The sequence below is a fragment of the Necator americanus genome, chromosome X (genome assembly GCF_031761385.1).
Source record: "Necator americanus strain Aroian chromosome X, whole genome shotgun sequence".
Taxonomy (NCBI): domain Eukaryota; kingdom Metazoa; phylum Nematoda; class Chromadorea; order Rhabditida; family Ancylostomatidae; genus Necator; species Necator americanus.
In genome coordinates, this window is record NC_087376.1 from 24,871,002 (window position 1) to 24,896,573 (window position 25,572).

The window sequence follows — 25,572 nt, forward strand, 5'->3', positions numbered from 1 at the left end:
AGCAGGTTCAGTGGAAGCCAGATCGCTGCTGGACTGGAATTTGTGCGTCTTGATAAGGAGATAGAGCACTGGACAGGTCGGCAAGTCAATCTTAGAGCGAGCAATGAGAGAGGGAGGAAACTCAGCGGATTTTGCTACCCTAACCCATTGCTCGTTTAAAAAACGGGATTTCTTCATGAACTCACTAACGGAGGATAAAAGATATAGTGAGGTATCTTGCAAGTGTCTTTCTAATATTGCAATATCCAGCAGGTATGGAATGACCACAAACCCCACCTTTATCACTTGTGGATAACCTTATTTGTTTAGAACTAATCAACTCTCGAACTTCCTTAATACCTTGCTTTTGTGCAATAGAAATGTTACTTAGTTCTGTTCTCACGAAATCGAGCTACCATTTTATATATATATATGATTTGCAAAGAGCCGGATTTTCGCATCTACAGCTGGGTTAGCGTTTGAAGAACACACACGGGAAAGGTATCGCGAGACTCTCTTCGAGTGATCTTTGGTCTCTTTCCCTGTTGTTAAAATTTGCTTTCCTACGGAGTCTTTCTTGAACTTCATGTAGGGCACAAGTGATCTTGCGCAAAACAACAGTTGAAATGGGCTGCGAGGGAGAAAAACCGGTACCCAATTCCAAAACCGACCGCGCATTCTCAGAAAGTGCGAATCCTAATAACACGGTCACTCGAGAAACATTTGATAGCACACCCTCGTTACAAACAGTGTCGCGTTCACTCCTGCATGGAAGGGTCATAGCATTTGGTGGTTGTGCATTTTCGCTTCGTGATCTACTCAGAAGGCAATCGAAATTCCTCTGTAGAGTTATCTTGAGGTTAGATCGAATAGAATTGCAAATCGAAATCGACCCATCCACTATTCTCATCCAGAAACGATCTTCTAGGTATTGAGCACAATAGTGTTCCTTCGACGTACACTTCTTTATCATTGCGTACATTTCGTCTCGCTTCTTCTTCAGTAAAATGCGTAGGAGTTGTTTCAGGCTCTGAAGAAGGCGATATAGCCTTAACGTTAGCTAATAAATTTATTTAACAACCTGGTGTACAGCTTATCAAACTCGATACTACATTCAACTATGCCGAGGTTCATTGAAAGTCGATCTTTTCAACTGCTTTGTAATATCCAAGATTATATATGATCGCTGTTCTTGCCATGTGCCACCGATCCGGAAGTTGCTTTTCACGCCGATATAGGCAACATTGGATGCCATCGTCGATTGCACTCCTCACCTTGTTGTTGAACTCAAACTAGTCAGCACGTGCAATCATGCTATATAATAACGCGCTTAGTCCTTGTGTGTGTGTGTGTGTTTGTTTTTGTCTGTGTGTCACGAAAATACTTCATAATGATGCAAAACTCCGCACCGGTGGTTGCCGAACCATTGCCATGCACCTGATAGACGAGCCCTCTAGCTTTTCACCATTGTCCAAACTTCCTAAGACATGTATGTTGGCTTTGATAAGGCAAGTTAGTTTCTCTCATATGTTAGTGAGAGTAAATAAACTTTTATGTGAATGTATACTCCCAAAATTGCAAACTATCATGCTGTACAATAACGCGCTTATTCTGCCACGTGTTTGCGTCTGTGAATGCGTGTTTCTCAATCAAGAAACTCCTCAGAGAGAAACAAATACTATGGCGTCGGTTTGGTGCGCTGGAACCTCAACGCGGCAAAATTGATTGAAACGTGTACTACGACGTCGAATTCGTGCCCCGGAGCCAGATAGCTGTAAAATGGGGTGGGGCGGATTCCACGGGGTTGAAATGCTGCGCCGGTGCTAGAAGGCTAGAGGGGGGACGGGTTCCATTGTGTCAGAGTGCGCGGGAGCCCCAAAAGCCTTTCTCAAAAGGAGGTAACACACGTGCAAACGACTGCTTAAAGGCATCACCCCACGAATCTGAGGTGGTGCAGATTTCAGCCGGAGTATTCGTATATGGGATGGGAGGCTACGGAGAGGGGGGTGATTCCGTCCATAGCTTCCTAACTGCCGTAAAAAAACGGCCCGGAAGATGCGGCGCCGCACAAGGCTGGCGCGCTCCAGTCGAACTTCCCTCCCGTATACGAATACTTCACCTGAAATCCGTACCACCTCAGATTCGTGGGGTGATGCCTTTAAATGCAATACGTAGTAACCAACAGTTTACGCGATCTGACGTAGAACGTTATTTTTATCACTACAATAGTGATATTCACGTCATTCCATGATAGCACATCATTCTTGCTAATAGCTAAGAACGGAGCAGACTCATACTTCGAATAATGTTTCAAATTGTGGAGGTTTGAGGGAAATATAGACGTGAAATCAAGCTGGATTGCTCTCCAAATATAGAACTGAAAGTTTAAGGAAAAACCATAAAATCATTCATCTATTCTTAAGTATTCGGGTAAAAAAAATGGATAAAGCTTTGATGAAAAAGCAATTCTAATTTCCCAAAAAATGTCGCTACTGCTATTTCTTCTAACGAACGGAGCAAACACCAAAATAAGCCTGAAGTCCGGTTTTAGCCGGACGTTCAGGCTGGTACCACATAACTATGTAGTTTGAGTTTGTAGCTTAACTGTTTCAACGACTATTTTCATGAAATCGTTTTATCATGTTTCAAAACAATGATGACCCAAAAAGGTCAGGGACGTGTCTTGTCAAAGAGTTGCCATTTAGGGCCCAAAGGTTTAGTTCTTTTTATTTTACACTAACTTTTTACTAATAATTACCTAGCTTAGCTCAACCTAATAAAAATTAACCTAATCTAACCTAACCTAATCCAAAGTGATCAGGATCTGACCAGCACTCATCTTCGTGGTATTTGCAAAACATCATCCTGAACATAAAGTGTTGCTCTGGGCAGATTTCCGATTCTACCTTATTGTTTCCTATCCAAAATGACTTTCCTTGCCTTTTGTTAACTCTGCAACCATGAGTGAATATGGCAAATAAAGACTTTTCCATCGTATTGCACGTCTGCAAAAACAGATTTTTGAAATCTCTTCTACCTAAGTTCTTTGTTTATTTCCATTTTTTTGCAGTATAGTTTAGTGTTCCACTTTTCGTTTTTATATTTGTAGTTGTTCCCAGGATGTGACAATGACATGTCGACATGTCAACGCGCTCCTCAATTTGTTCATTGAATCAAAATTTTTGTTGGCTTCAGAGACTAGTCAATGAAACTGATTTATTGTATTTCTAGATGCGGACTGATAGAAAATCCAACAACCGATTGTACCGTTACAGTTGATGCTTCTCTCATGAGAACAACGTGAAAAAAACATGAAAAGCGACTGAATAAGGACCTATGCAGCAGTATGCGAAAAATGTCCACAGAGCTCCAGATTCCACTCAATTAGGACCGATTCTTCCTTTGAAGTCTGGACTTTCCGTAAGCAAGGATGTTCCGTCTTAAAGGAATTATATTTTCGCCGGGACCCATCCAGTGAGGTGCTAACTAAAGACAATAAGTTTTGAAGCTATCGTTAGAGACAATCTGAAGACGCATGACTACAAATTTTGAAAACTATAAGACCGCAGTGACAACCAGAAAGCTGCTACGATGACGAATTGTCACGCATTCCTAATGAGTGCAAGTTAGTGCAGGAAGTGGGATCGTCTCAGAAAACTCGACTGGGTTCTGTAATAACTTCACTAAAGTTCCGAAATTCAGACAAACACCTCTAGCTCCGAAATTCAAACGAACACCTCTGGCTCCGAAATTCAGACGAACACCTCTGGCTTAGAGAATGCTATAACAATCGACAAAAAAAAACTTGAACGAGCTGTTGCTTCTATGGGCAATAGAACACTGCGATTGCGTTTCATTCGCTGAATTCGTAAGCAAGGCTGGCGGCTGACCTTTGCGCCAAAATCAACCAGAACTGTCTCGCTAGACTGATTGACTTCGTACGCGCCTACAAAAGTAACGTCCTCGATTTTCCGAATCTGATTGCACTGGGACCGAAAGGATGTGAAGAAAATTACCAATGTTCATTCCTTAAAGAGGTCGTTGGAGAAAGGACGAATGGAAATTCTGCGAGGCTACATTGGACCACCCTTGGGGCAAATTTCCAGAACGGAATTTCCATTCGTCTTAACTGGAGTGTGATTCACGGCAAGGAAGGAAACATCGAGGTAACCCAGTCGTATTTGTTTGTGTTATTTCAAACGACTTCCTCTCTAATGCTGAGAGAGGAAGTCGTTTGAAGAGGTTACTTTACGATATTCATTTTATGTTCGTACAAACCTTTTGGCAGCATTCGTGCACCACCTGTGTTTCAAATCTTTGAAATTCAAATGTTTGCATTGCGTCCATCAATTAAGGACCAGAACATGGGTCTTTAACGGCCATTTCTAAAACTCAATCCGAAGATGTCAAATAAACAATTGGAGAAAAAAATGTGAGTGGATTTCAAGGAAATGCTTCACATGATAAGGCCCAAAGAATACAACCTGATAGGTTTGAGGAGGATTCAAGAAATAGAACAAGTCAATCTTTCTTTTCCCTTAAAAACAAGTCCAGAAATAAAGTGAACCCTTTTGTATTCGCTCTAATCACGGTACACTCACGACTGATAAGGGAGAGTAGACTACTATTAGTGAGAAGCCGTCGTTTTAAGCTTATGACAGCGAATGCATGACCAACGTACAGTCGGGTCAGAGCAATGTGAATTTCGGTTCAGTTGCGCAGGCGACTGCGCTCAAAGCGGCGCGGAGGAGCTAGCGGTTGGGATCGATGTGGAACAGTAGCGGTGAGCGCTTACTACTGAGACCCCCTTCACTCCACTCTCATGATCCTTACCGCTTCGAGCACAACCGCCTGCGCAGCAGCACAGAGCTTCGGTCGTTTTATTCTTGTCATATCTCGAATTAGCAGTTTGGTATCTAAGTCGGGATTTATGCAAGCACGTAGTCTGTACACAGGTTACATCGCTGCATCCAATTTCTAAATACGGATATATTGCGACATTTGAACCTCAAACCACGTCACAGTTATGAATGCTATAAATTCCGATTTAACGTGCGCGTTAACACGCAATCTCAGATAAACAGCTATCACCCTTGAGACCATTCATACGAGTCTGACTGCTACTTGCTCGCGGTAGCACTGATTGTCCTAGATGAGGTCAGGAAAAGGCACACAGCTTGCAGGCTATAAGGCGGAAGTTGCCCATACATTACAAAAAAAGTGCTATCGTCCAGCACTGGCACTGACTTTAACCGGATAGGTGAAGTTCCTAGACGGACCATAGAATCTTTGTGTTGTGAGAAGTTGTCGAGTAAACAAAGGAGGTCGATAAGCATTCCTAGTGTGATGTCAAGTCTCACAGGATATGAAACAGCGACGAATGGTTAATCCTCGCCAACCTCTTGCTATTAAAACTTTGGATAGAGCTATGTTTAAGGACGACGCACAATCTCGAAAAGCAGGTGATCGCATCAGGCGACAATATCAGCCCACCGATTGAGTCTAGTGAGTCAGTATCATCCTTGGAAGTTAGTGAATAAGAGATTTGCAAATCCGCCCGTGTACAAACGCGGATGCTATTCCTTTTTCTACTACTACATTTTTTCTAAAACAATGAAGCAGCGAATATACTGTCGCGGAAAAAGCCAGCGAAAATTTTGTCACTACAACGACGACATACATCAATTCACGTGCACGTCATAAAGTAAACACAGGACATTGCTTCAAGTAAAAACTGATGTAGCCTCGTGATAAAAAGGATACGTCAGGTCAGCATATTGTTGCTCGGGAATAGGAATTCTCGAGCATAGTGAAAAATCAACTAGACTTGTTTTCTTTGAATACTTAGTAAGAGCGTTCCCACTTTGGTCGTATTCTGAATATTTTGAGAAGATGTATGTAAAAGTGTAATATAACTATAGTACAATGGTAGCAAAAGAAATCCCCCTTTTGGCATATTATAGCACTTCAACAGCTGTTCTAATTCGGGCGATATTGCAAAATAAAGGTAATGAACGGTTTCGCGTCACCGGAATTCACTCATGTGTATTAATGTTGTTATGAAAAACAACTAATACGTGAAAAAGAGAGAACTTCCCCTAACAGTGTTTTTTATACTATACCATATATAAGAACACTGACTTGATCATCGGCTGGCCCTCACAAGTCATTGTATAGGCCAACACGAGTTCCAAAACCTCAACGATTACGAATTCCAGTAAAACGCGTTGGCGCATCGCAAGTGGATTGATACGCCAGTGACTTTATCCTTTATCCTTTTATCCCCTAACAACATAATAGTCTACCTCATCTCGCCAACAAAGCTTCTTAATCCGCAATCCTCTTCGGGGTTGCAGAGACGTCTCTGAAAATATTCACATCAATTAAATTATATCATCAAGGATGTGTAGGACAATTATCTCATGCTGAAATAACATTATTTCACTCCATTCAGTTAGTCGTCACCGGTTTGGAATCGTGGGCAGGTTACACGAGTGACAGCAGAATTGTCAGACGTGTAAAGACATTCTCACCTAGTTATTTATGTAGGTATCGATAGTTATGTTGTTCCGATGTGCAGCAGCTAATGTTTGAGCATTTGCGCGCAGTAAGGTTGAAGAAAAGTCCTACCCCACAGACGTCAACTACAAGTTTTGAGCATCGCGGAAATCACAAATTTTTGAACAGACAGTATATGGTTTCGTCTACCACTTCATTCGCTGTCACAGTAGTTTTTGATCAACGACAACGCTTCATCTCGCGCGTAGTTATGCGCGTTGCGGTTACTCGAACAACATAATAGTCGCCGTCTGGTTCATCACAAATACAATGTATGGCCATTTGAATCCAAGTTAGATGAGCAATAATCGGTAGAACACATGCTTTTATTCGTGTTAATGTTTGTTGAAGTAGAGGATTAGCTCTTAACCATGAGTTCTATTCACACACTATGTATGTTTATCTGCACCTGTAAATACTTGCTGAATTGTAGTTCTTCTTAGCTGTATGATCTCTTCCAGCTCGGGATAAAGCTAGCAAAGGAATATTTTCAATACATTGAAAAGATACGAGTCACTTTTTCACATTCTACGATTGATTGTAGTCGTATGATGAATGTCATGAAAAGATCCAAAAACTTGTTATCAGAGCACTGAAACTGTAAACCTACTGCAGACTTAATATTTGGAATCTTTGTTAAAATTATCACTCACTTGCTGACAAGCATAAATAGTTGTTCCTTTATCCACACTTTTTTCCTGGACAAGATCATATGCTTCATCACAAATACAATGAATGGCCGTTTGAATCCCAGTTACTGTAGTCGATATATCTCCATCTTCACACACGGGCACATTTCGACGTGAGCAAAACTAGATTAGAAGGAATTTGCGACCATAAAAAAATGATGACTCTGCAGTGGTGAATAAAGCATTTCTAGGACGTACACTGCTCACACTGCATTCAACTGGGTAAGAACGACCTGAAGCCTGTCCAGCTGCTGCTATGTTTGAAGTGGTGCGGTGGGATCTTGCTAATGTCTGTAATTGAAACTAGCAAATGTCCCTTGATCGCAACCGCTTACGCAGTTACATCAGGCTCCAGGTAGTTTTGATCCGACTGTACGTCCAGAATTCTAAGGATATCAATCATGGAAGAATCTTAACCATGCTTCAAAAATGCTTCTTTAGAAACTTTTTTAAGTGCTCATTGCTACGAAATACTATGGGCAGGCTATCAAGGCAGAATAATCCAAATTTCAATGAATAAATTATATTTATTCAGAAGCATCTGCCTTTTTTTGCCGTAATACGACGATTCTCTTGGCGTCCCACATGATACTCCCGTGTATAACTTATGAAGCTGATAAATGGCCTTTAACTACCAAAGAATCACTTTTCGAAGATAAACGGAAACATATCACAAAAAAATCAAAATGACGATGTTAGGATCTTTTTACGAATAGAAACGGTAGAATTATGTGCGTGATCACAATCAGTTCACTTCATCAATCCAGAAAAAGGTGTGTGAAATAGCATGTCTTCTCTATAACTATACAATTTATTACGGGTAATAGAACGAGGGGAGTCTGCAACGTGTTTTGTGGGCTGCTGCTGGTTACTTAAGTCATACTATATTAATGAATTGCGAACATTGGTGGGCATCCTACCACTGAATAAATCCCATTGTTGGCGATTTTAGGTCACAAAAAACTGTTTCACATGACTTCTTCTGAATTTCTAGAGGAAACTGAGTGTGGTCATTCTTTCATCCGTGAACTGCACCCCTACGTCGTCTCTCTATTCTCTGAAGAGATCCCAACTTTGTCAATTTTGTGATACACTTTCTTCGATATCTTGTAAAAGAAGGACATTCTCAGGGGTAAGATATGACAGAAAATCTAGACCACTTTCAAAAGGGAACAGAAACAATTGTCTTTTTTTTCCCGTTGACACTGTTGCACAAAAGTTTGAGTGCTGTTTTAATGTCTATCAAGAAATACAGACAGAATTTTTGCAACCTCTGCGCGAATATCAAACCTTTGAAAAAAAGTGGCCAAATTTCTGCTATCAAACGGAAATTAACATTAAGAGCGTCAGTTGAGAAGAAGAAAAGAATTTAATTGGAAATAGCACAGTCCTTGATTTATCGAGCTATCTTATTTCACTATTTTATTTATCGTATATTCTATATATATATATATATATATATATATATATATATATAATATAGTCTATGCTTGTCTTATCTTTATCTTTAGCTATCTCAATTCGAGGAATGTTTACTTTTAGTGAACTTACAAAGTACTGTGTTTTCCTGTGCTCAATAGCATTTTTTGGATCTTGAGGACATGTCTTCTCTTCTGCGGGACAATCACATAGTGCAAACACCACACCGAGAGCTTCATACGAGCACGTCTGTTCCTCAGAACAAACGGGACGTTGGTAGTCTCGCTGAAATTAAAATAATGAAATTTCTTAGATAGTATTTACATGCGCATCGCCCAAAATTTCTGCATTTGAACTTAGACAAATCTTTGATTCTCATCATGGCTGAGTTATTATCAGCGAACGGCTTTAAATAACTTCTAAGCATGAGGAAGTGCTTGAGTGCCGCATGAGTGGTGGTGACCACATCTAATGCTTAAACTCACGACCATAAATGAAGAACAAACTAATATGAGAAGTTTGTCGAACAAACCAATACTTACTAAATAATTAATTAAATAAATACCAATGCTCACTAAGAAACATCCAAAAGGTTGGGTGGTGTGTTATTCACAGTATTTGCGTTTGTTGCAGTAGAACATGTCACTGTGGATCGTTTTTAACAATCACATTTGTAACTTCTTGGATAAATAAATTTGATGACATCTCCCTATCTTTATACTACCGTATTAATGCTGGAGTGGGATTAGGGTTACCATCTTAATACGTAATTTGTGGTAATGTTTAAAATGTACAAACTCACTTGTCTAAAGGAATTCGCAACGTTTTGTAAAGCTAAAACAATTATTATTCTTGCAACCACACACGATGTTGGCATTCTATCTGAAACTACAATTCATAGAAAAATAGCTGTTTTTCTAGCAGTAACACAGAAAATGATAAACAGCTTAGATCAAATCTGAGGAAAAAAATGTTAGCCTGAATGATAACATTGAAAATTGGTGGTAGAAATTCCCTTGGTGGTAGAATAGTACATGTATAGAAATATAGGAAGGATATGCACAATTAATGATACACTGAATAATTTTAAAAGTGAAGGACCTCATAAAGCAATAAATGCTTAGTCTCTCTTTGCTTAAAATAAAAGTAGGTTTGGCGAATAACAAGTAATAAAGTACAACAACTACAGTAAAAGTACATTAATTAGCCTGATAACTGTAATTCAACGAAGTTGTATAAGAACTTGCAAGCCTCTTCAAGTTAGTAGTTTCGACCTCGTAAATATATAAATATATATATATATATATATATATATATGATTGAGTACGCTTTCTTTTAGGATTTGCTTCTAAGTGCACATATCGGATTGAATGTTAAGGCACTTATGCGTAATCCTTAAATGTGAAAGTTTAATATTCGAGAACAATAATGGTGTTCAAAAGTAAAATAAATGTGTGAGTAAAGAAAACGAATCTGAAATGTCGTTGTGCATAACCCGTGAATTTTAAGGAAGTATGAAGCTAAGTTAAATCTATGTTAGTCGCTTCTAAGTACACATATCAGATTACAAGATAAGCAGATAAGAGATTTCATTAGCAACGTAACACTTTTTCTTATGTCAAAAAATAAATACATTGTCAGTGTTTCAAGTGGATTTGTAGGAATAATTATCGTTATTTTTCTTCATTTCTCATATCACGTGTGTACCAAAATAAATTTTATCAAGTGATTTCATCAAATTGTATTAGTTTAACGAAGCCCTGAGTGAGTTGGCATGCTCGGTACTAATTGATCAATTAGCGAATGAAAAGAATGAAGTCCCATTAAAGAATGGTGTAATTATATGGGCGACATCATACGGATATCAAAATCTCATACTAGACAATTCAATGATGTTCGAGTGGAATGTCGAAATATTACGAATTTATGGATATTATACAGCATCAAGATGCTTACGTTAAATTGTCAAATTTAAAGTATTGTTCTGAACTAAACTAACTCTCACGTATGTACTCATAAAGGAACAGCTTCATCTGAAGGGGTTTATAGTCTATTCTCATGATGATCGATAGAACAGACCTGCATGGAACAATACAAGCGCATAAAAGTTTTCAGGAATAAACTGCGACCTAAAGAAGTCACATAAACTATTTAAAGCTTAATTGTATTCAAAAAACTTTCACTGGACATCCTTATGCAAATGCTGTTTGGAGATATCTTCTGAGACAGACGTATTGTGAATTCACCTACCAAAATTAGGATTTGAAAACATTTAGAACCTCAAAATAACATAACCATTCTAATGAGCATGTCTGTTCGATCATCTAGCTGTATTAAGATAAAGCAGCAACAAAATCGGATAATGGGCCTAACGTTTACTGAAGACTGGATGATAGCAAACTAACGCATATAACCATATTTTTCAATAGCAAAGATCGTACCAATACTGTGAAGATAACTTGTGCTCTTCGCACAAAAAAAAACAATTTTCTGACGATTTTCTCTACGTCAGCACTTCTAGAAACACGCATTTGCTACAGCGGTTTGGTGAGGGGTCTTATTTTAATTAAATAATAATATAAAAGATAAAAGAGAAAAGGGCCGGTGTAGTATAGCGGCTAGAGGTTCCGCTTCCTGCACGATCAATCGCAGGTTCGAATCCGCCGTAGTGCTGACCAAGCTTTTCTTCCCTCCGGGGTCGATAAATTGGTACCAGACTTGTCTGGAGGATAAAAACACTGACTTGACACATCGGCTAGCCACCGCAAGTCACTTAATCCCAAGTGGATTGATTAACGCCAGAAACTTTGTCTTTTATCCTTTATAAAAAAGGAATAGACAAAAAATGTGTACTCAGGAACTGTTTCCTTACAGAAACTTCACGGGAGCAACTAAAATGTACGCATCCTGCGGTGGTATTCCAGAAAAGTGGGATTTGTTCTTCTGACCTTTTAGTTAATCTTAAGATAGGACGTTTAGTTTCAATACCGAAAACCAGAACAGCCAGCACACTAGTACCCACATAAAAGTTAGCGCTTGAGTACAGTAGCCCATAGATTAGTAGTACAAAGTACCTAAATCTCGCTTACAGTAGATGAAATACAACTTTTTCGACTATTTACTGTTAACCTCACTTATTTGTTCAAACTATTCTTAGTTTGGTTGAAAGATTTCCTAATCGAAATTAGAATGTGTTTCCCGAAGTCGATTGAGTTTTCATGAAGTTTAGTAACAGCACAGAAGAGCTGCTTGGATAATTGGGGAAGCTGCACTCCTTTGTTCGCCACAAATTCAAAAAAAAATGATTGCGGCCGTTAAACTTATCCTCTCTTGTTTTCCAGTTTAATATATATATATATATATATATATATATAATGAAATATTACCCACTGGACTATAAATCATTCAACATACACGAAGCGCAATTTTTGATGCAATTTCACATAATTTACATACTTTTTTGAAATATTATTTTCCTCTTTAAGACGGTTCGTTTCACAATGTTGTGACTATTATATTTCATTCATTGGAATCCAACGTTATTTCTGATTATCGTTATTTCATATTTCCGTGCAAAGCATATCGACGTCAATTTGCGACTTCATTTTCTGTTTTCTGTCAATTCCACGATCCTGTACTACTTTATTCTTTATCTTTTCTCGAGAACGATAACTACAGTTCATTCGATATTTTGTGGATTCTGCTGCCGCTTTTCTTGGATAAATGCCTGGGTTTTACTGATTGTTCTATCTATTTAAGATCTATTTATAAAACTTCCTGTGTAATAAAACGTATAATTCCGAATGGGTTCGATTTTCTAGTTAACAAATAAGATTTTATATCTAAGGAGGTGATATTTTTGTGACAACAAATCCATCACAAGATCGTACTCGCCAACATGATATAAAAGGAGACAGGAGAAAGTCCCTGGTGTATCAATCCGCTTGGGATGCACCAACGCGTTTTAGTGCAATTTGGAATTGTTGAGGTTTTCAAACCCGTATTGGCCTATACAATGACTTGCAGGGGACAGCCGATAGTCAAGTTAGTGTTTTTATCATCCCAGGCAAGTCTGGTACCAATTTATCGTCCCCGAAGAGATGAAAAGCTTCTATGGCGGTTTCAAACCATCGCCCACGCGGCCACAGCGGACCTTTTAGCAACTACGCTACACCCGCCCTAATGCAATATAGAAAACATCAGAGACACATCTCACTTTCAAGTTTTCTAGTCCATTTCCAACCTGAAGAGTCGGAAATTGGCTCATCGAATGATGGAAGATCATTAATAATAATAGGAATGGTTAAATCATCGACTTATAATAAAATCTTATAAAGATTTCTTTCGTTTCATTTTGACGAATAGCTACATTATTTTTCCACATCCCAGGATATCAACAATTGTTATATCTGAGTAAAATTTACTTATTTGTTCAGTGCAAAATCTTGTTAAATTTGCAAAAACCCTATCAAAAACGGACAGTAAGGCATATTTCTAAGTGCCCTTATTATACGTTGTGCGTAAAACATAGATCAAAACAAAATTAAAGAATTCCAAATATTCAGGAAGTAAGATGAGCAATTCAAGCCTTCAACGGGTGGATAACTAACTCCACACGATATCGCAGGAAATACGATCTGTCATATTAAATTGTTAACAGCTGATTCGCATCGCAATAGCTAATAATCAATTCTCTATGGAAAGACATTCTTGATAAAATCAAAAATATTTGGTATTTATAAGTGTACTGTCGCTATTATCACCAAAAAAAAATGTTTTTGTCGCTTGAAGACAGGGGCATAACACAAGAAATATTCATAAATATTCATATTATAGGAAATATTCTGATCATATTTCGGAAACTCTCATCGAATAATCCGGACTTTTATTGTTTTATTGTTTGAGAGAGTACAAAAAATGAAAATGATTGTTATGCTAACATTTCTGCAATGGTCACATCACATAAGATCCAGAGGGTACAGTTGAAAGATAAATAATTCTGTTAATGTATGTATGTAAACGTTTCATACCCAATTATTTTAAACAGAGCATATTGCTTCTCGGAGGCAAAAAAAAAGTTCTCACGCAAAAACTCTGTTACCTTCACCTTTTCATGCCTTTAGTTTACATCACGACTAACCAATTTTTTTTTATTTTACAAAAAAAAATTCTTTTATTGCAACAACGGTGTCATTTCGAACTGGGTGATCTCTATCTTTAAAAAAGTAGTTAACAGTATAAACATATTTAACTTATTCTCAATCTAGAAGGCCTTCAACTTCTTGTAGCAGAATTTATTGTAGAATCTCTTAGTTACGAGAACAAATTAATCTTAATAAATAAATAAAATTAATAATCTTAATAAAATTAATAAAAGACGCTTTGAACTCTCTTCAAATACATATCACATAACCAGTAGAACATGAAAAACCAGTCAATCATAATGGATAATTACACCAGCTGAGAATCCAAATATTAGGGTTTTAGAGGAAAAACTGAAGAAAGTAGACTGAAGAAATTAAACAGTCGAGAACTTCGTAAGAGGAAGGGTAAAAAGGTGACAAACAGGTAAAAACAAATTCTTGCTCTGTGAGTCAGTTCAAAATTCGTAGCTGCTAATTCAAAAGTTTTTATATATTTTATCGAAAGTTACAACACAAGATTGTAGATTATTATGTAAATCAGATTAGAAAGAGAAGACTCTAACACCTGCACTTGCCACTTAAGGGTTGTTTATTCTGCTGACTTCTGTCAACAGAGATTTGCAAAAATTATATCAAAACATTCGCAGCAAATCAGAGCACGTTTCTGACATAATTCACGACAGAATGGTTGTCCACTTTTCAAGAGATAATTTTTAAAGGACGAAAGTAAAAAAGTGGTGCTGAAGATGAAAACAGCTGGAGCAGTCTTGCTCTCTGTGGGCAGAATGATTTGGTCCTGCGTTGATCAGGGTTTCGTTATGGGGCAGAGAAAGCTTTCGGCATTGTACAGAACATTTAATCGTCGTTTACCTCATCGAACACCTTTGTTCAGTCTTCACGTTACTGTCGGATTCGATGTGCATCGCTTAGATATGGATTATACTTCAAATTTGACTTTTTTCGACGATGATAATACAGTTGTGACTGCAGCCACTCATCGATAGCACAGTGTCGAATTTTAAGGAACATCCTCTGACCTTAATTTGAACCACGTCTTCCCCCGCATAAAGATCTTCATTATTGCACATCCAAGACTGAAAGTGGTCAAACAGCCGTCCAAGCAGCTTCATTTCCGTGCAATCGTGCTTCTCCATCACCATAGTCGGTGCTGCTCACGTGCCCGATCCTGTCATTATGTTGGGGGAAAAGCGGATAACCAGGCAAGAGGTTTTGCTTCCTGTGTGATGGAAGCCGAGTACAAACATTTGGTCAAGGAGCTGAGCATGGAACAGGCCTTAGGGCATCTTTGCTGTGTATCACTGCCGTGTTTTCAGCATACACCCACTCAGACGACAGGACTCATACGATGGAGATCTTCATGGGGATGTTCGTGGAACGCCTCATCTCGCCTACCTTACGGGACAAATTAGAATCTGTACGATTCCTTTTTTAGAGTTGAGTCGAGGTTGATGTTTATAAACAATGATCTCAAATTTAAGTAGCAACAAATTATACTATCCATGGGAAAGTTGCCATCCTTCCCGAGATGACCGACAGAGCGATTGACAAACGTTTTGAAAAGACAAGTCTAGCCCACAATACAAGTCTGTAATATTTTCTAATACACTTGCGCTTGCAGGGTCCGAGCTTCCATAACTCGATTAGCATGCACCTGAACAAATTCAGCTTGGTTATAAAACATCATGACGTCTGTGAATAATTCCGTTTTCTCCCCGCAATGCAATAATCAAATGGAGAAATGTTAAATGTTTAATTCAAAGAAAGGTATCGTAGAATTCGAAGGCAAACGAATAACTGATTCATATCAAACTAATTATGTACAACTGACACCACAGAAATGAAGAAGACATTCAAACACGAATATCATTAGGATAATCATTTCACTGTTTTGCACATTACTCCACTTATTTTATCCTGACTAGGTTATACATAATGGTATTCAGAGTGTGAAGGACCCTTGAGATAAAATTCTGGTATGGATTAACATCAAGAAGGAAGATCAGACTCTTGTTTGAAAATAGTACGAATTTTGACTTAATTGGCCGACGGATCTTGATCTATCTGCCGCACTGTCCTCATCATCATCACCATCTTTACGTACACGTCTCCATTTTGCTCGACGATTTTGAAACCATGTTTTTACCTGTAATTAAGTTTCTAATGACATCTATTCCTTTTGATGAATTTAGTGTGGCAAGCAAAGTACATTCAAACAAACTATGTGTTTACGTACGTACGTACGTAACAATCAGTTCCAAATAGGTGTTGACGTGTATAAAAGCTTCCTTAAATCTTCAAAGAATGTAACTGTAAGACTGGAGCCGCCTCAGTCACTTTATCCATTACTCTAAATCTGATTCGTGCTGTACTTTTGAACTTGCAAGTCCTCTATTATAACCCCACAAGCAGTCAAAAACCAACAGCAAACAAATTTAGAAATGGGCCTGTTCGTTTCGTGGAAGATTCGAATGATTCTTAATGTTTCTCTGGAATTTACTACGAAACTCATTTCGGTCTCTTGAAACTAAAAAGCAATTGTGAGTTTGGAGAATCGGAAATGAAGAAGTTCAGTAAAAATCGCTATCTTCTTAAAATCCAAATTTGACGGACTCTCTAAAGCGACTAACCAACCACAAAAAATAAGTTTTAAATGACAATGTTCGTGCCAACTTCGACAGGAACTAAAAATTTATTCCATCATAGTCATCATATTATCATAGTCTACGTGAAAAGGATCTTTCATTGATTTCGTATTACAAGTAGTTCTTATCAATTTCACAGGCCCATACTCATATCAGATGCGAAGTCATTAGTGTTGTTACCGTAGAAGAATAAAATCTAGCCAATTCAAAAGTTTTTGTTTGTTTTACCGCTGCTTTCCTTACATTTTCATGTCAACTACAACAAAGAAACGGGTGCATTTTTTAGTTGTTACATTACAAAAAAAAAACCAATAAGAGGAAGCAAGATTCAGCACAGGCTTAATCCTCGGAGCAGCATCTCGTAGTCCACGCTTGGGTCCTCTTCGATGTGTCAGTCACCTTGGGACAAGGCGTCCTTAAGTACGCAATCGTCGTAGACGACTTATTTTCTCCTTCGCTGCCGATAGCAGATGTTCTTTTCCATCGTGAGGCTAAGACGTATTTTCGCACGAAGGAGAAGGTGATCAGAACCACTGCAAAACTATGGTACTACCGAGACGTCGAATAGACACCACCTCCGGATGACGAGTATGTGGTCGATCTCCGCACGAGTCGCGCCATTGGGCGATTCCCATGTCCACCGACGATGATCTTTTTTCATGAAAAGAGAGTTCCCATGAAAGAGGCGAGCGGCGGACAACAGCCCGGCGAGACGATTGCCATTTTCATTCCGGTCCCCTAGTCCAAAACTTCCAAACCTGTATTCCTCTTCTGTGGCCTTTCCTAGTTTTGCGTTGAAGTCTCCGACAACGAATTTGTAGAAGGGCTTCTCGTTGGGCATCACTTCCTCCAGCTCCTCGCAAAACGCGTCCATTGCGGATTCATCAGCTGCTGATGTTGGTGAGTAGTAGTTGAGGATGCTGATGGGTTTTCGGCGCAGAGGGCGTAGGCGAAGAATGGCCAAAAGAGGTGACACGATCTCGTGAGAATTGACAAGATGGACGACAGATGCACAATAAAACCAACGCCGCCTACATTTCGCGACGGAACTTTCTCTCCAGGAATGGCGAGTGTACCGTCATTCATCTGTCGTGCGTCGCTCCTTCTGCACTTGGTCTCCTGCAGAGCAATCAGAAATTTGATACGCTCTGCTGCTCTGAGAAGAGGATACAGTTCAGCGTCTGTGGACACCGTTGTAAGTACACAGTCTGAAACAGTCTCCATGACATGGCGAGTCGTGCGTGTGCGGCCTTGGTCCAAAATCAGAGACCTCCTGAGCAATCTAAGATTTGATCGCCTCTCACCGGTCACCATACCGCCCGACGTCTGAGACGGCAGGACCCAGTGTGAAGGGTGGTGAGGTAGTGAACCTGCTGGAGTGGCTAAAAGACTTTTCCCCAAACTAAGCAGCCCTGCCACGGCGAGCTTAGCTTTCACCACAGGTCGTCGCCCAACCTATATGGATTAGGGAGCCACCTTGCGACATTTTGCTAAGGCGGTGGTACATCTTAGCAGTGGTTTACTCTTAGCTAGAGCTACCGATTCCGAGAAGTTGGAATGTCGGATGTGTCGAACTCCTTCTCAGCTTAGGAGACCTTGCTGGAGGACGAACTTCCGCTGTACATCGTAGTTCGACGCCTAGAATCGCCTCGACGCCACTATGAAACCGTTGTGAAGGCAACCGTACTACTTTGGCTTATATTGTACAGCTAATTTCGAGTTGTCAAGGTATTTATCTACGTGAACGTGACTTTTCCCCTGTGTTTTGTGGATGTATTTCATCTCCACAGTACGTCTGTTTCGAAAATCAAGCACGCGCGAAGCCGGAAGTGTTGCATATTTGACACTGTATGTTACCCTTTAAGGATAGAAATATAATGAGCAATAAAAGGTTTAAAAAACTAAAGCCATTTATAGAGTGGTATTTAGATGTACGTATATGTCAGAGGCCGAGGAAGAGTTTAATAGTTCCGATTGTTTTTGTTCTTTTTAATTTCATAGTTAATTTCATATAAGCTACTATCACAAAGATTCAATTACTAGCATTTAGTATTTAATTATAAATTGTTAATTATCTATTCCATCCCTTTTAGTTACTATATCAAATGTTCAATTACTAATTTAAACAATTTATTTTCACAAATTGTCTTCCGGGGCGGGTGTGGCGCAGTCGGTTAAATGTCCGTTGTAGCCACACAGTCGAGGGTTCGAACCCGCCCTAGTGCTCACCAAGCCTTTCATCCATCCGGGGTCGATAAATTGGTACCAGACTTGTCTGGGAGGATAAGAACACTGGCTTAATCATCGGCTGGCCCCCGCAAGTCATTGTATAGGCCAGCACGCGTTCCAAAACCTCAATGATTACGAATTCCACTAAAACACATTGGTTCATCCCAAGTGGATTGATACGCCAGTGACTTTATGACTTTTAAATTATCTTCCAACACCTCTAATATGTGACCAGCACCTATTCTATAAGGGAATGAGTGAGCTAAGCTTGTTTTGCGAAATACGATAGACAACCCGTTTAAGGTTCACCCTGTTGCGCCATAGTAATAGAGCCGTTCAGTCAACAAAGCCTACCAATGACCCTCCATTATGACAGCTCACTCAGATGACAGACCAACCAAGTGTGCGATCAGAATGCATTAGCCGACGAGTGGAGTCGATCAACATTAGTGATTTGCTTGTCTCTTCAAGTACTCGGCTAAATTACTACAGAAAGATTGTACAGGAGCAAATACATGTGTAAAATAGTCATTTTTGTTTGAGCATCTCCCAAAATGTTCTGAAGAAAACAGCAAACACACAGTGGTGCCGAAAAACGGTACTCCGTTAGATTTTGTTATGCATTTCTAAGTATTTGATTTAGTTAATTTCTGTATTCCCTTACTGAAACGTATGCGGTTGTTGTTTTTGAGATTGTTCTCGAAGAAATATTTTAGATGGCGTGAAACACACGTACGTGGATTTTGGATAATAAGTCATTCGGTTCACAGTGTATTCTATGTAAATATAAATATAAATATAAATATATAGAATACAATCATATAATATATACCAGCCTGAACGTCCAGCTAAAGCCGGACATCAGGCTTTTTTTTCGGCGTTCGTTTCGCTCGCCCTCACCGTTCAATAAGAAGTAACAGTAGCGACATTTTTTTGTAAAATTAGAATTATTTTCTTCTATGAACGCTCTCTTCAATTCTTGAACTCGGAAATTTAAGCGCAGATGTAAGATTTTATGGTTTTTCCTTAAGCGCATCAGTTCTATATTTGGAGAACAATCAAACTTGATCTTACATCCATGTTTGTTTCAAATCTCCACAATTTGGAAACATTATCCAAAGCATGAGTTTCCTCCGTACTCAACCATTAGCAAAGAAAGATGTGCTAACATGAAACGAGCATGAAATGACGTGAATATCAGTATCGTAGCGATAAAAATGACGTTCTACGTCAAATCGCGTAAACTGTTGGCTACTATGTATTGTATTTGATCAGCCGTTCGCACGTGTGTTTCCTCTTTTTGAAGAAAGGATGTTAGCAGCATCAGGAGACATGCTGGGGAATAGATATGCGAAGGGACAATAGAAGCCAGTTCCAGCGCCTTAGAGCTCACCAATCCGACGCAGTGGAACCCATCTCTCCCCACTCTATAGCTTTCTGGCACCGCCGCACCATTTCGACCCCGTCCCACTCCAGTTTGCAGCGATCTGACTCTGGGGCACGAATTCGACGCCGTAGAACCCGTTTCATCCAATTATACCGCGTTGAAGCTCCAGCGCACCGAGCCGACGCCACCCGTCTCCCTCTCTCTTTGGAATTTTTGGACTGAGACACACACATACAGAGACGCACACACGTGACAGAATAAGCTCGTTATTATACAGCATGATAGTTTGCAAATTTGGAAGTATACATTCACATAAAAGTTTATTTACCTTTACTAACATTTAAAGCCAACATACATGCATGCATAGCTTTGGGTAGTGGTGAAAAGGTAGAGTGCTCGTCTATCAGGTGCATGGAGACGGTTCGGCACCTCACCGGTGCAGAGTTTTACATCATTATGGAGTATTTTCGACACACACACACACAAAAAAAAAATATGCACACGGACTCAGCGTGTTATTATATAGAATGATGGAATACAATATATTACAATATATATATATATATATCATGCTGTATAATAACGCGCTTAACTATGTAGACATGTATGTTGATTTTGATAAGGCAAGTTGGTTTCTCTCATGTGTTAGTGAGAGTAAATCGACTTTTATGTAATCTCTACATAAATGTTTACTTCCAAATTTGCAAAACAGTGCATGTGATTATTTCTTCGACTGCAGAGACAGGTTGAAAATTTTCTTTTAAACTTTATTAACTAAACTATCATCAACTAAACATTTTTAGGTTATTAACTAAGTCTGCACAACCGCAGTTTTTCAAAAGAAAAAGTGAATGAGTGTATAGAAGCGTTCGACTAATCAGTAGGCTTATTATTTAGGAATTATATGACACTTTCAGAACATCACCTGGATCGACTCTACCGCGGAATCGCAGGAGAGGCAGGAAAATGTGGAAAAAGTGCAATAGATTGGAATATTTATTCCTGCATTTCTATCTAACCATTATATATTCCCAAGAAATTACTTTTTCTGACGATTTGATTCCAGGTTCTGATGATGTTACCTATTTAGCGAAGCGAAACGAACACCAAGAAAGCCTGAAGTCCGACGTTCAGTATATATATATATATATATATATATATATATATATGCCGAACATTCCAACGTTTTTTTTTTATGACGAGCAGATTTATAAGTGCATATTTGCACATTGTTGCACATTCTACATTCTGGGCCATATCGACCTCTTCATTCGACTATATTTTTGTCATTCAGTGCTGCGATGCAAAAATGACTAGAATCTCTGGAATATTCCATATTGTTTTATTCGTACCATACCATTCAAAACGAACATTTCAAAAGTTGATTTCGAGTACCGTAATGCAGAGGTTTCAAAGATGGGAAGTTTTTGTTCATGACTTCTTAGTGAATAAAATAGGTAATGTGTTTATTAAGTCAAATCAGTTTTATAGCTTACTCTATATACATTAAATATAGGGAGAAATTTTTTTAGACTGGAAAATACTGACATAATGTAACTTATGAATACCATCGTAGTTCAAGATAGAAAGATAGATGGATATGGATTCCTATAGAAACGTCTATAAGTGCGAAAGTAAAGACAAACTTTCAAAAAATCGTTTTTCTTTGTGTTAGGTCAGATCAACAGTTCCTCAATATCATCTCATCAATCAGCGCTTATTTGCGGACCTACGTCAACGTTTCAAGGATCCTAGGCAGCATATGGTAATTCTGCGAAGATTGTAAGTATTAACAAACGATCAACACAGTCTGCTCTAAGGATTACGTTGAGGATTCCATCATAAAAATCATTCCAAATTTACATTAGAATATTCAACACAAAACACACCTGACGTTCGCTGAGGCTCAAAGATTTGGCTAGCTTCTTTCTCTCTTGTGGGCTGAGGTATTTATGTGAGTCAAATTTGTGTTCCAAAGCATCCGTCTGCTCATTAGTAAATCTGAATTTCCATTTCTTCACTTCTTACCTTGAATATCCTCGTAATTACAGAAAGCTCTTGTATTGCGCTCTCTAATTTGAGAACAAGATGTCATCAAGTAAAGTTGTGGATTATCTAGGCTTATAGTTACCTGATTTGACCGCCTTTGCGCTTCTGCTGAGTTTTTTGCATGTAAGGATACAGCCAAGAAATGCAAGGATCCCAAATTCCGTGTAGATTTCTGTGCATTGAGAAGAGAACTGAAAATATTCAATTACATTGTTATTGCGGGTTTTTTTTTTTTGAAGATTGTTAAGCACATCGAGTGATTCGATGATTTCCCCCAAGTATTTTGTTAACGCTTGTTTCGTCGGTTCTGTAGCGAATGATAACATATGATAGGCTCAAGTGTGTCCTCAGAATTGAGAATGGTTGTGCGAGCGGTGGCGGCGACCAAGACGGCTTAGCGGCTCCCTTTCTTATAATTGTTTGAGCGACACGAGTGTGTGTTGACAACGAGAAATAACACAAGCTGCTGATCACATTACAAAGGCGACACTAGACGAGCTGTTTACTTTAAAAAAAAATCCGATTTGGCGGCTCATTAAAAGATGACCGCACTTTCGAGCAATTCAGTGTTTTTGAAAGATTTTAGGTATTCTTGCCTTCAAATGTACATCATTTAAAAGTTTCTTTTGACTTCCTTTGAAATTTATCAGTTTCTTGTAAATGTATTGTTGACGTTATTGATAAACAGTCCAGTACTATAGATTGGCTGTGATTTCTAACAAATGTCAAAACTTGTGTCTCCTTTACAGAAACTTTCAGGATTATCCTTGTTTACTGCTTTTTTTTACGAGGCGGGTGTAGTATAGCGGTTAGAGGTTCCGCTTCCTGCACTATCGATCGGAGGTTCGAATCCGCCCTAGTGCTCACCAGGCCTTTCATCTCTCCGGGGTCGATAAATTGGGGCCAGACTTGTCTGGGAGGATAAAAACACTGACATGACACGTCGGCTAGCCACCGCAAGCCATTGTATAGGCCAGATACACGTACGTAAACCTCACACGATCCTGAATTGAAGTGAACGTGGGGACGCATCCCAAGCGGATCGATTAACGCCAGAAACTTTATCCTTTATCCTTCATTGCTTTTTTTAAATATTCATCCGGGATGTTAAAATTCTAAAGAGTTAGCGACAATACGGTATTATCCAGGGTCACGAATGGAAGTGTATCATAAAATGTTATTTACATGATTATAATTTAAATTTCCACGAAGTACTTAATTAACTTATGTTATTATATGAAACATTCAGCTTTCTCTGCAAGGTAACACAATATCCAAGCTCTAAATATCTGTACCTTACGGCGCATAAACCATACTCTTGTCGACATTGAAGTAGTGTAATACTCACATCAGTCTTGTTAGCTTTGCAGGATGCGAGTAATAAGATTAACCAGATTAAGCGTCTGTTTACACATTCCTATGAAGCTGTAGAAATAGGTTGCTTAATCATTGGTCCTGCGAAGGTAAAGAAAGACTCGCCCCAGAAGCACTTCTTATTATTGCAAAAGATAGATTTTTACAAGACAAAAAAAAAAACTAGCCATTAGGTGGAGCCATTTGAGATAATGACGGACTTGGGTGCGAAGCATGGTTCACTTGGGCAGCGAGTTGTTGAGTGAGATTAAAATAATTGACAGGATTGTACCATTGTGAGCCATGTAGTGGACCTGAAATTTGATAATAAAAGCAGAAATCTTCGAAATTGTTGAAGTTCTAATTTTATGACCTAGAGAGGTTTCTCTGAGGGGCTTTCAGGCTATAAACAGCGTCAATACAAGTAAAAATCCAGAAGCCGATCATTTCAAGAAAAACACACAGAAAAATGATTCTGGCGACTTCCTGCTGACAATTATTTGCAAGTACTTCAAATGATGGTTGCGTAATTAGGTAACATGGACCCTCATTCCAAAGACTAAGTCACAAATAAGCGAGAGCAGACGAAATTGCAGTGATGAGGGTTCTCCACAACAAAAAGAAATCTTGTCCCGAACAACGTGAAATGTTTTTCGCTTACTTGTCTATTGGCGTTTTTTAAGGTTGTTATTTGAGATGAACCATAGAGTTTAGTTAGCATTAGCTTTCATGTATTGCGATTAATTTTTCAAAGCTACATGGTAATGTAATCAGAATGCAATCAATACATTGTTGTTCGGATATCGAGACTTCCAAAAACATTAAAAAGAGAAGAAAACAAGGAGAAACCAGGTTTTTGCAAACTCAAAAGTGTCGCAGAATGTGGTAGAACAAGAAGACATTACAAAGGCAGCAATAACTGTAATACCTGCTTTGCAAATCACATTACCTACTTGCCAGTAAATGGGAAAAGGGTGGCTGAAGCTGCCTTTACAGATGCCACTATGATTTCTCGTGAAAACTTAAAGTGTACAGGTGTATGAATATGGTATTATATTTTAACTTCAGTCGAACTAAGCTGATGACAATGGATTACTAGGAGATCCCGGTTATTAGTTCTTTTTTTAATTCTCGTGCAAATTTATGGATAAACACTACTTTTGTATGACAGACTAAAACAGACGTATACGCGATTTAAAATTCCCAGTCTAGAGTAGAAAAAAATTTAGTTGATCTTGCTTAGGCCTACTGCAAAACGATCTATATATTTTTATTAGACAGCAAATTAGAAGATGGAAAAAATAATCTTCAAGCAACAATCAATCACTTGCCGTTTGTAGAGGAATCGACTGGGGATGTCTCGACATTTGAGAAAGTTGCAGATTCAGAGGAGCAGCCGCTGCGAGAATGTGTAGGTGAGTCATGTACCCTCTGTGAGTTCTAAATCTTGAATTACGTAAGAGTATATTAGTTCCATACCTGTTCTACTAATCTTAAATCAATGTACACACTTCTTTGGGTTGAGTAAGGCTTGATGAGTGCAACAGCATATCTATGGAAAAGTTTCCATCCATTCTTGAAGAGAAAATTGTTTAATTAATAGCCAGGAGATTGGACGAAGTGAATAGTCAGAAAAGAAGAGAGGTCGGTAGGACGAGTCTTCTCCTGTTTGGTGATGCTTCCCGGACGGAAGGGGGCGGATCAACTACAGTAGCGCGCACTCTTATTCGTGCGTGCATTCAAGAATGGATCCATGCATTACGGTGTGTTTGCTCCTGTTCGCACCGCTTCCTTCGTGCACCCATCATTGCTGCGTTGACGAACAAAAAACTACCATTGACGGATTGATACTTTGAGAAGAGGGCTTAATAATAAACAGGTCTGCGGCGGTTCTCCACGGAAGTAACGTGACGAGATCTAGGACCTCTTCTTAGGTCGGTTTCTTACAGCTACAGTTCCGTTTGGTGGCACAATTGAAGATAAGTCCATTTTCCGTGTTTGACGAGTGTTAAAGCATTCTTTAGAAACTGCTTTAATCCTCGTCAAACATATCAATGACATCAACGCTAAGAATATGAGTGAGGGAAGAGATTCGTTGTGAA

The 25,572-nt window shown here is 38.9% G+C and overlaps 1 protein-coding gene across 2 annotated transcripts; it reads right to left on the minus strand.

Annotated features, from left to right (window-relative positions):
- Positions 1-839: 839 nt before the first annotated feature.
- Positions 840-25,044, minus strand: RB195_025354 (uncharacterized protein; the record flags this gene model as incomplete). Of its 2 annotated transcripts, XM_064213456.1 has the most annotated exons (13): positions 840-1,009; positions 2,783-2,931; positions 6,285-6,343; positions 7,191-7,349; positions 8,778-8,930; positions 9,448-9,527; positions 10,725-10,774; positions 11,594-11,719; positions 17,211-17,431; positions 17,488-17,660; positions 17,757-17,907; positions 21,958-22,069; positions 22,200-22,297. In XM_064213456.1, the coding sequence occupies 13 exons, from the start codon at positions 22,295-22,297 to the stop codon at positions 840-842; spliced, it is 1,701 nt and encodes a 566-aa protein (XP_064069337.1). The 2 variants fall into 2 exon arrangements, with proteins under 2 accessions (XP_064069337.1, XP_064069338.1); XM_064213457.1 differs by lacking the exons at positions 840-1,009; positions 2,783-2,931; positions 6,285-6,343; ... (6 more) ...; positions 17,488-17,660; positions 17,757-17,907 and adding exons at positions 15,810-15,953; positions 23,659-23,784; positions 24,802-24,910; positions 24,982-25,044 and having other exon boundaries at positions 22,200-22,308.
- Between the last annotated feature and the right edge of the window lie 528 nt (positions 25,045-25,572).